The sequence below is a fragment of the Dermochelys coriacea genome, chromosome 5, assembly GCF_009764565.3.
Source record: "Dermochelys coriacea isolate rDerCor1 chromosome 5, rDerCor1.pri.v4, whole genome shotgun sequence".
Lineage (NCBI taxonomy): Eukaryota > Metazoa > Chordata > Testudines > Dermochelyidae > Dermochelys > Dermochelys coriacea.
This window is the reverse complement of record NC_050072.1, coordinates 120,660,634-120,671,630: the sequence shown is the minus strand read 5'-3', so window position 1 is coordinate 120,671,630 and position 10,997 is coordinate 120,660,634. Positions and strand designations below refer to the sequence as shown.

The 10,997-nt window shown below is 43.2% G+C and overlaps 1 protein-coding gene across 1 annotated transcript; it reads right to left on the bottom strand.

Annotated features, from left to right (window-relative positions):
• Positions 1-5,791: 5,791 nt before the first annotated feature.
• On the bottom strand, positions 5,792-9,848 carry TMEM215 (transmembrane protein 215). The gene has a single exon (XM_038403203.2). It carries the CDS (start codon positions 9,311-9,313, stop codon positions 8,615-8,617), a length of 699 nt encoding a protein of 232 aa, XP_038259131.1. The 5' UTR covers positions 9,314-9,848; the 3' UTR covers positions 5,792-8,614.
• Between the last annotated feature and the right edge of the window lie 1,149 nt (positions 9,849-10,997).

The window sequence follows — 10,997 nt, the reverse complement described above, 5'->3', positions numbered from 1 at the left end:
TTGTGTAGAAAGGGGACACAATAGATGTTACACATGTAGATTGGTGATATTTTCCTCCTCTTTTTTAAAATATCTATTCCATTTTAAAATTTGAAAGCAGTAGTGGATAATGAGCATTTCCAGTTTTCGGGCCTGATCCTGAGAGGGGTGGAGTACCCCCTGCGAGGTGCTCAACATCATCCACACTCTCTCCTAAGTGGGAGGTGAAGGTGCTCCATTGTTACTGGGGGCTCTCAGCCCTTCACATGATTGGGCCCTCAGAGTTTGCAGTCATAGGAAAACAGCATATGTGGACAACAAGAATACCACTCTGTTTTTATGAAGTGTTGATATTCTGGTTACTATTTATTACAATTTCATCTCAATACAGGCTATGTACAGGTAATGATGCACTCAGGCATTGGAAATCAATGCATGATACAAAGCTGAAAAAGAATTGCAAAATTATGTAATATTTAACTAAGCTGTCTGACTGCCGAAGAGTGGATGCAACAATCAAACTATAAAATAATCACCAATGTTGTAACCTTATTCGGAAGTCAATTTTCCAGGTTTAGAAGTTCCCAGAGTCTATTCAGTCAAACCTAACACTGGGAAAACTTTCTTTTTTTCTTGAAACAGAGCACCTAGCTTCCACTGAAGACTTGGTAGCAACTACCTAACGTTTAAGGTTGTGTTTATATTTTCTAGAGGTACTATGAAACCAAAGATTAGCTCCTGGGATATGTAGGTAGACCTAGCCTAGAGCGCCTCCCCAGCAGATCTGCAGCTCTCCAGCTAAGGAGGCAGAAGCAGCTGCCCAGAGGAAGGGACCCAATGTCAAAGCCTTCCAACCATTCTGGGAAACTTTACCCCTATTTCTGTGTGGATAGCTCCTGAGACAGGAGTCAGTGGGCTTTCCCTACATGGACAGCCAGAAGGTCAGACCTGAGGTGCTACGCAGATCACTCACTCGTTCCCTCCTCAGTAACTTCCTGGTCACTATCAGTCCTTGCCTCAGAACCTTTTCTCAGCATGTCATTTGCGGGGCAGGGCATCCTTTACATCTGGCAGAGCTAACGACCCGCAGCTCTACATTGGTTGTTTTGTAAATAGCTGCTTCCTTCCTTCCAGCTATCCCAGTACGCTTGCCTCTTATGTTTTCCCTTTCTTCTCCCTGAGCAACTGGCCCAAACTGACACCCCTGGCATGAGATTTGATCCCTAGGTTTAAAACAAATAATCAAATGCACTTTTTCTCCTCGGAGTTATAAATCAATTCAAAACAGCTCTGGGAGTTTGGTTGGCTTGAAAGCCCTGAGCAGCAAGGTGCTTTGTAAAGCCACAAGGCTCTAGAAGAAGGAGTATCAGTGCAGGCTGCTCCATAAGTGTATCAAGGGGTTGGGGTTTTTTTATAGATTACATTCTGACACTGAATTAAAGCATAGGATGCCATTTGCTGTATTTATGAGTTCTGAAGAACAAAATGTCTTCATCCCTGAATTTTAAAAAGAATTTTGTTTCTTGTGTGTTATTGCATGGGGTGCTTCATGATGCACCAGTTGTTGGCTTAGAGACTGATCCTAGAGGTGCTGAGCACCCCCAATTTCAGTTTACTTAAATGGGAGTAAGGAAGAGGCACACTTTCTGTGGATCAGATGCATATTTTGCATTCAATCTGTGATGGATTAACCCTTTCTGTCACCCTGGGAATAGATGAAAAATGGGGCCTGCCCCAGCCAATTCTACCTAAGGACAAAAAGAAAGGCCTTGCCCCGGCCCAGAAAGGCATATGGATGCTGCTGAGTCTGGCAAAGAGATAGAAAGTATACACAAAAATACACTGACTGGAGTGGAACACAATGAAACTGACACAATGAAAATAGAAAAAATGATGAAGCCATGTATTCCTTTCTTTCACTTAGTGGACGGATGTGGCCCCTGTTTATGCTTGCTCCAGGTTTTGGCCCACCTGGACAGTACATTAAAAGCCAGATTTTCAAAGAGCTCAGTTCCCATTCAGGCCCCTAAATCAAGTGGCCAGGTTTTCCAAAACCTTCAGCAGCTCCCAGTGTTCTCAATGGGGCAGTGTGGGGATTGGTTTTCAGAGGAATTGCTGGGCTCTAAGCACTTTAGAAAATCTTGAGTGAAATCTTGGCCCCATTGAAGAAAACAGGAATCTTGCCATTGGCTTCAGTGAGGCCAGTATTTCACCGCTGGATATTAAAGTACAGTCCTGCAGCCTTTAAATTCCACATGTCTTGCAGGAGATATTCTGCCTGACAAGGCATATGCTGTTGAATAACATTTGAATTCCTAAAAGGAGATTCTCCTTTCCTAAATGACAGGTGGGATTTTAAAGCACCAGGAGTGTTGAGATGAATTCTGGATGTGGATTTAAACTTCCCCAAATCTTGGGGGAGTTCAGATCTAAGGGTGGAGTGGTGTTATCTGAGCCCATCTCTAATGAATGTCACTGTGTTGCATCATATGACCCTGGTCTTACAAACAGATGCATCAGTGTAGACCATTACACTTGTATGGAACATCCCTGAAGTCGATGGGACTCTATGCGGGCATAAAGGTCTGTGAGTGCATCTGACAGCAGAATCAGGCAAATACCCATAACCTTCAGAGCTTGCTCCTCAGTGTGTTATTTTCTGTGCTTTTAAAAACAAAGGGAGCTAGAATCCACTTGGCTGGTAAAGGAAATGCAGCTCTCTCTCTTCTGCATTCTATGGGACTGACAGACTCAGGGTAATCTCAGGCATCACTAGGAAAAATATCGCCTCTGAATATCATAAATAAATCCTGGACTGGATTTTTGCACTCGTTGAAAATGGATGCAGAATGCAAGAGCATCCTGGTGTCATAATTCCATGGGAAAGACAAGTAACAAACATCAACACAACATATATCTGTCACCATGGGAACTCCATGTACAGTGTCTGCAGATTAGAATCAGATTAGAAATATGAGGCATGCGGCAAAAAACCCACACAGGGAGTTGAGACAATACTTTTTAAAAAAAAGTCCTATTACATTTGATAGAAAACACTTCTTTTAATAGCACTGATATTAGCAACTTGAAAAACCCTTTACAGCTGGGAGGACAAAGCTGGATCATTTCAGACCAATGGTTTCTATCAACACGATGTGGCTCACGCTTAGTAACACGGCGTGGAGGCGACTTCAATGATTACTAAAGGTGCTCAACCCTAACAAATGGTGCTCAGTACCTCATAAAATCCAGCCCCTAATGAGGCGTGGTTATGACCATTTTGAAAATGAGACCTAAAGTGACTTAATTACTGATCATAATTTATCTATTTATTTTGATTGTTAGTTATTATTAGTGATTAAAATGTCCATAGGAGCATTGCTGTGAATGATGACAGAACGAGGAATAATGGTCTCAAATTGCAGCGGGGAAGGTTTAGGTTGGATATTAGGAAAAACTGTTTCACTAGGAGAGTGGTGAAGTACTGGAATGGGTTACCTAGGGAGGTGGTGGAATCTCCATCCTTAGAGGATTTTAAGGCCCGGCTTGACAAAGCCCTGGCTGGGATGATTTAGTTGGGGAATTGGTCCTGCTTTGAGCAGGGGGTGGGACTAGGTGACCTCTTGAGGTCCCTTACAACCCTGATCTTCTATGTTTCTATGATGCTTCACACACATGGAAAATACAAAGCCCATGCTCCAAAGAGTGACCATCTCAACCAGAGTGATGATTTTATATCACCGTCTCAATGAGGCTGATGATGTAGGGACAGATTCTGCCACCCCGACATTGAGTAGTCCCTTATTCTATGAGTAGTCAGCTAGAAATCACTGGGACTGTTCACAAACTAAGGTGTCACTCAACACGCATAAGAGTGTCAGAAACTGGTCCTTAATGTAATAAACCAAATTAGACTGCTCAAAACAAAGGCGTGGGATGAGGGAAGGAGAAGACATTACATTAACAAACAAAAACAAAAATCAGCAGGGGAAAGCGAAAAGTGCCATTGGGATAATATCATATTTCTATCAAACTCAGATCAGTTGTATGGACCCAGTCCTGAGCAGGACTCAGCACTGTCACCACTGAAGTCAACTAGGAGTGGAGGGTGCTCAGCACTTGTTAGGATCAGGCCACACATTGTGTTTTTGTTTCCTTTGTTTGCTTTCTAGACAATGATGAAGTGAAAATGCAATTACACGTGAGAAGAGACTAAAAAATGAATAGAGGATTATGGCGGCTGAAAAGGTTTCCTGGTTTTCTGTTAAAGAAACTGCATGGGTTTTTTTTTTGTAATGTAATCTATGTGGATAAAAATGCTACAAACAAACAAATAAAATAAAATAAAATAAAGCAACACTTCAGACTATATAATGAACACAGTTGATTTGTGCATCACTTTTACATTACTTCAGAAAAAAATAATACCCATCAGTGCAGAAGTTACAATAAATGCTACAATAAAAATTATATTTTATAAATCTTAGAAATCTGTCTTGAGTGCTTTATCACCTGATCTCTACAAAGACAATTTAATATCCTGATCTTGCATCACTGACTCAATTAAAGTTTTGCTGTTGACATCAGTAGATGCAGGATTAAGCTCTAATAGATAAGGGACATTGCAGTTATGTTCACTACTTTGACACTTAAAAAATCAAGGATGAAGTGCAATTTTAACCCAGGGAGTGTGGGTTGTTTATTGAATTGGCAATGACATAAAGAGACTCACCTCCAAGCTATGAGTCTGAATCACACCCAGGTTGTAATGACCATGAGTCAAATTCAGCCCTGTGATGAGCAGGAACAACTCCATTAAAATCAATGGAATTGCTCCTCCTTCCACCAAAATCAAGGCTGATCATGACAGGCTGTAACCATAATGTGACTGCTTGGCAGATAAATGTCCAGGTTTAAAATACACTCACTAGCAAAACTGTGCTAACTGACAATCTCAATAGAGAGGCCAAGAACTGAATGGCCAGAGAGATTAAGCAACTCTCTGGTTTAAGAGAGACCATGCAGATCAGGGAGGAGGCACATTGTCAGTCTTGCTGCTGCCTATGCTCTGTTTGTCTTGTGTGTAAACAGAGGGTTTTAATCTCCCGGATTATCAGTTTGGCACTTTTCATGGGCTTGAACCAAAGCTCACCAAAGTCAGTGGAAAGGGTCACAGTCAATCCAATGGGTTTTGGATCAAACCCTAGAGACACTTTTTTTTAAATGGCCAAATTCATCCCTGATTTCACTCTATTCCGTTAATTAAAAGTAATACTGAACATGGGAAAAGGAAAGATTCTCAAGTAGAGAGATTTCAGAGAAGGTTTGTCCATATTCCTCTGGTTTCAAATTCCTATTTGTGCTTATGTTAAATTACCTATAAATACTCTTTAAACTTAACATGTAAAATCCTGGACCCATTGACTTCAATGGAGCCAGGATTCCACCCATAATCTTCACTATTTTTAACATTCAATTTTTTAAAATTGTGAGTAACTTTCACTGCCATAAAAATCTACTTTCATTAATAAAAAAGCAAAACCCTAAGGTCTAACAGTACGAATGGAATATAGTTCATGACTCAGAGTTACTTGATTGAATATTGAATATTGAATATTGAATATTGAAACCCATTGTTTCATGTTCTCTGTGTGTGTGTATATAAATCTCTCCTCTGTTTTTTCCACCAAATGCATCCGATGAAGTGAGCTGTAGCTCACGAAAGCTTATGTTCTAATAAATTTGTTAGTCTCTAAGGTGCCACAAGTACTCCTTTTCTTTTTGATTGAATATTATATCTTTGTCATGCCATTTGCCATTAGAATTTATTGCCTGCTCAAATAAATTTGTTAGTCTCTAAGGTGCCACAAGTACTCCTTTTCTTTTTGCGAATACAGACTAACACGGCTGCTACTCTGAAAATTGCCTAGCCTTATGAGAGACCTTTCTAATACTTTTCAAATGTGTGGTTTGGCAGACAGCATTTAAACCTAAGCAAAAAAAACCATTCAACCTCTTCTTCATACATATTTGCAGAACTGTCCTAATCGGTGTTCTGCATGGGCTACTTATTTGCTACCAAACACAACGCAAGGGGTTGTTTACATTGTAGTCTCTACAATTCAGGACTCAGTTATCTGAGAGGTTGCCTTTCTGCTGATGGGCCTGATCTCAAGTGGTGCTAAGCACCTCTTGCACTATATTGAACATCCTCAACTGCCACTGATGGGGGGCTGAAGGCACTCAGAATGCCATATTCTGCACCATGGGAGTCAGTTGGATTTTAGCTTTGACTTTAATGGGAGCAGGATCTGGCTTTCAGCACCTTGCAAGATCAGGCCCTATATTCTGTTATGGTGATTAAGCTCTCTTGAGCTATTCTTGGAGACAATCCCTGGATTGTCTTTGTCTAGGGCTGGAAGTTGAACATATTCAGTTGAGGGTCTCTGTGGGACTCATTTACTCTGACAAAAGCTCGAGTTTTGCAAATACGAGTCCCTGAACTATACACCACAGCAGCAAGACGTATGGTGTATTAATATTAACTGGCTGTCCCTGCCTGAGACTAACCGGCATTTGTTTTATTTGCTTGAATAGCACCCAGATGCCACAGCATTGGGCACTCTGTGAAAAATCAGTACATAAATATGTAAATAAAATAAACAATGTTACGTTTAGTGCACCAGAGAGAAGCAGAGAATGCCCATGCTGGGAAATCTTCCCAAACCTCCCTTTGGCAATCTCCTTTGAGCTGATTGTCTGTAACAATTTGAGAGCAGTTTCCAAATGGATGGACCCTCAGGATGCCTGAGGTTTCCTTTTATTTTCCAAATAATTGCACAGACATAATGAGCAGTTGTTTAGCTTTCAATCTCTCAGTGGAAAATTCCAGAGCAATTTCTGCAGAATATTCCCAGGATCCTGTAGTCAGGGGTGGCTTCTTTTTACACTGGTAGTTCAATAAGTCTGTCTGGTGCAAATTATGGTTTATTAAAAATAACTAAAGCAAGAACTGTTATTAAGACTTCCAACAGGGCAAGACTTTTTAGAGTGGTGTTGAGCATTTTGTTATTGAAATCAAGGCTTTGACTGTGAAATGCTAACAAATTATTTTATGCTTTAGCAAACATTTTTTCTAATAGTTTAACCCTTAGATTGGCTGTATAGATTACATGTATATATATATTATATTGTTTCTATACTATCTCATATAGTAATATACATGTTAGAGTATGTGTAATCTGTAGTACGTTTATGTAATTTGTATTATATATGTGTGTGCAGGTTCTGAGGGGTTAACCACTATGCTTTCGCATCACTCAGGTCATGGTTCCAGTATTATGCATCTGTGATCAGTGAACTAGTTAACAAAACATACAGCATGGTTGTGGAAAAATCATGCCAACCATATTTCTCTAGTCTCCCCCACCTTAAAAATGGCTTTCATAATATTGAATAAAATAACATTATTCAAGATCCATAGATAAACATCTGGAGTTTTTGAAAAAGTATGTGAAGATGACACTTCATAGAATATCAGGGTTAGAAGGGACCTCAGGAGGTTATCTAGCCCAACCCCCTGCTCAAAGCAGGACCAATCCCCAATTTTTGCCCCAGATCCCAAATGTCCCTCTTAAGGATTGAACTCACAAGCCTGGGTTTAGGAGGCCAATGCTCAAATCACTGAGCTATCTCTCCCCCCAAAGAGCCTGATCCAGCTTCTGTTACAGCCAATAGGAGTCTGTTGACTTCAGTGGGAGTTGGATCAGGCCCTAAATCTCCAAGTGACTATATGTATATGTATATATATATATACATTTATAATCTCCCAAATCCAGTGACCCCTCTGCTAAGTCTCTGCAATGATTTTATCAATATCTTATTATAAAGTACAGCTGTAAGTGCCAAACATATTAGAAAGAATTTGGTGGATTCATTAACAAATAAGAATGAAGCAAAATAGCCGAACACTTGTACCTTTGATATGACTGCTGGTAGATTTGCCTTCAAAAATTCTCTCTATCCTAGTCCCCTTCCTCGACTCAGGAGGCTTGCAGGGTAATAGCCTACAATGTTGCTCTTTGATTTCCTAAAACAAGGTCATGTAAAATCTAATAAGAGCAGAAAACTGAAGTCAGATTTTGCCTGCCTGAAGACTGATTGAACTGAAAAGCTTTTCTAACAGCTTAACATCAGACAGCCAACTAATTCAATAAAGTGACACTATTCCTAAGATCCACTCATCCATATTGCATGTTATTTTACACAGGGAGCTCCAGACTTTTGACTCTTGCCTGGATTTTAGCTGACAGTCAATGCCTTCATCTTGCCAACTTGTCGAGGAACTCGGGTCTTGGGAGAGGGGGTGTCTGGACAAAATATTCAGCACTGACATTTTTTAAAAGAATTAAAATTGATTTTCACAAAGAAGAAGGAGTTCTTAGCCCTAAACATGCTTATTTACTTACAGAAAGTATTTCAGGCACAAAAGGTTTGAGCATCAGTCACATACCAGGTAACATTTGTAATAGTATGAGGAGTGTTCCATGCAGTGCAATCAGCTACTTTTCCTTATTAAGAGCTGAAAGATGTAGAGTCTGTAAAAATACATAGAGATATATCAAATGTGCATCATTCAAACTATAGTCTCATGGTCTGAGCTGACTCTAGTAGGGTTTATATAACAACAATATCTGTTGTAACTGCTATTCTCCTTGTAGGAACAGACAATTATACTGTCTTTTGGAGCCACAAAAATGTTGTCCTCTGTGTCAGGGCAGGCAACACTGTCCCAGGGAGGAGAACTCTTCTTTTCCAAGGCACTGTAAGTGGGACCCTCTCCCACTAGCACGTTCCCAGGCATCTCCGGGTAGCAGGTCTCCAGGTATCTCAGCATCTCCTCCTGGTCCACCCTTTTGATCAGGCTCTTGCATTCTCCCGTGGTGGTGGTGGTGGTGCAGATGGACACAGAGTCCTCTCCCTTCAGCACTTTCCTGTCCTTCAGGTATGCCTTCTTGGCGAGCTCATCGCAGCTGCTTTTGCCCGATTCCAGATCCGAGGGCGTTCTCAGCAGCTCCACCACTTCCTTGTCTTTCGCCTTTTTGCTGCAGGGTCGTTTGTTGTCAGGCCATTTGGTGCAGCCATCTGTTTTCCTCGTTAGTGCAATGGCAGCGATACCCGGCAAGCAAATAGCAGGTCCTATTGCCAGGAGGGGGATGTCTCCCAGGGTCTCCCCTTTCATCCCAGAAACGGTAAACATGAAGCCAAAAACAAGGAAGACACTGACCAAAGCCACCACTAGTCCCGTCCTAGGGTTAATGTCGTCTGGTCTCATGGCTCCTCACACCATGCAGATCATCCGACCGCTCTCCTTCAAAGGCAGTGCAAAGCTGATTGAGGCTTATGAGCCTGCCTTTGAGAGCTTTCCTCTGGAGAGATTTGCTGCAATAAACACACAATTAAAAAGTTTCCATGAAAAACAAAACAAAAGCAGATCCTGCTTCTCTCGCTACCGTCTTCCCGGGAGAAATGGGTCAATGGGGAAATCCCATGCAGTCCCCCTAAAAATATCCCAGCGCTTCTGCCAGGCAGGACTGGCTGGCTTCCCCCGAGTGAGGATGCTGCACCAGGCTAAAAGGGCTCGTTGTAATCTTACCCGGACAGTCCCGTGGGCCTCTGAGGCTCTTTTTTGGATCCTAGGCCAGATCAACCAAGAGGAGATGCATTAAGGGCAATTGTAGCGCATAAAAAACCCAAGCAGTGAGTTATAGGGCATATGTGCGTGCATGCCAGAGACAGAGGGGGATGGACTTAGATCCTGGAAAGAGACAGAGACTCCAGGCTTCTAGTGTTACAGCCGATGAAAGAAAAGCCCAGGAACGGGCTAAGGACTGGGAGAAATGGGTCAGGAAATAGAAGGTCTCCCAGGAGCTTCCATCTCATGGGTATGGGAGGGTGCTTACTAGCCCCTCAGGGGAGTTCATAAATCAGCGGAGTTGTACCGAAATGAGCAGGTGCTGAGCGGCAAGGAATTCCTCCCAAAGCTTTGCTTTTCCAGAGGGGGGAGCAGGGGTGTCCGCGGGTGCCACGATCCCGTTGCTAGAGAGAGCGATCGCTGCCCTTTCCGAGCCAACGCACCCACAATGGGGCAGCGGATGGGCATGTGACCTCTGCAGCCTGCTAGCCGCGCGGCGCCTTGGGCACCCTGAGCTTGCGCTCCTGTGTCCCTGCAAGTTCCTATCGGGAGGGTGTCCCTGCAAATTCCCACTGGTGTGTGTGTGTGTGTGTGTCCCTGCAATTTCCCACTTGAAGGGGGGGGATCCCTGCAAATTCCCACTGGGGTGTGTGTGTGTGTCCCTGCAAATTCCCACTTGAAGGCGGGGGAGGTCCCTGCAAATTCCCACTGGTGTGTGTGTGTCCCTGCAAATTCCCACTTGAAGGCGGGGGAGGTCCCTGCAAATTCCCACTGCTGTGTGTGTGTCCCTGCAAATTCCCACTTGAAGGGGGGTCCCTGTAAATTCCCACTGCTGTGTGTGTGTCCCTGCAAATTCCCACTTGAAGGGGGGGTCCCTGCAAATTCCCACTGGTGTGTGTGTGTCCCTGCAAATTCCCACTTGAGGGGGGGTGTCCCTGCAAATTCTCACTGGGGGGTGTGTGTGTGTGTGCGTGTGTCCCTGCAAATTCCCACTTGAGGGGCAGGGGGTTCCCGCTATTTCCCACTGGGGTGTGTGTCCCTGCAAATTCCCACTAGAGGGGGGTATCCCTGCAAATTCCCACTGGGTTGTGTGTTTGTGTGTCTCTGCAAATTCCCACTTGGGGGTGGGGGTGTTCCTGCAAATTCCCACTAGAGTCTGGGAGCTTTGCTTGAGTAGGATTCCCCCCGTCCCCCAGGCTGTTTCTTTAAGTGCCGCTCAGATCCGAGATCCCCAAGCTGTTTAGTTTTCAAACCAATGAGCAGAGAGCGACGGCAGGAGCCAAGGGGTCGCTCAGCTGCACTCCACGTGTCCCCCTCGCCCCCA

What these genes read in the sequence shown, in the direction of transcription:
- TMEM215 (XM_038403203.2), bottom strand. Translation starts at nt 9,313, where the DNA reads ATGAGACCAGACGACATTAACCCTAGGACGGGACTAGTGGTGGCTTTG.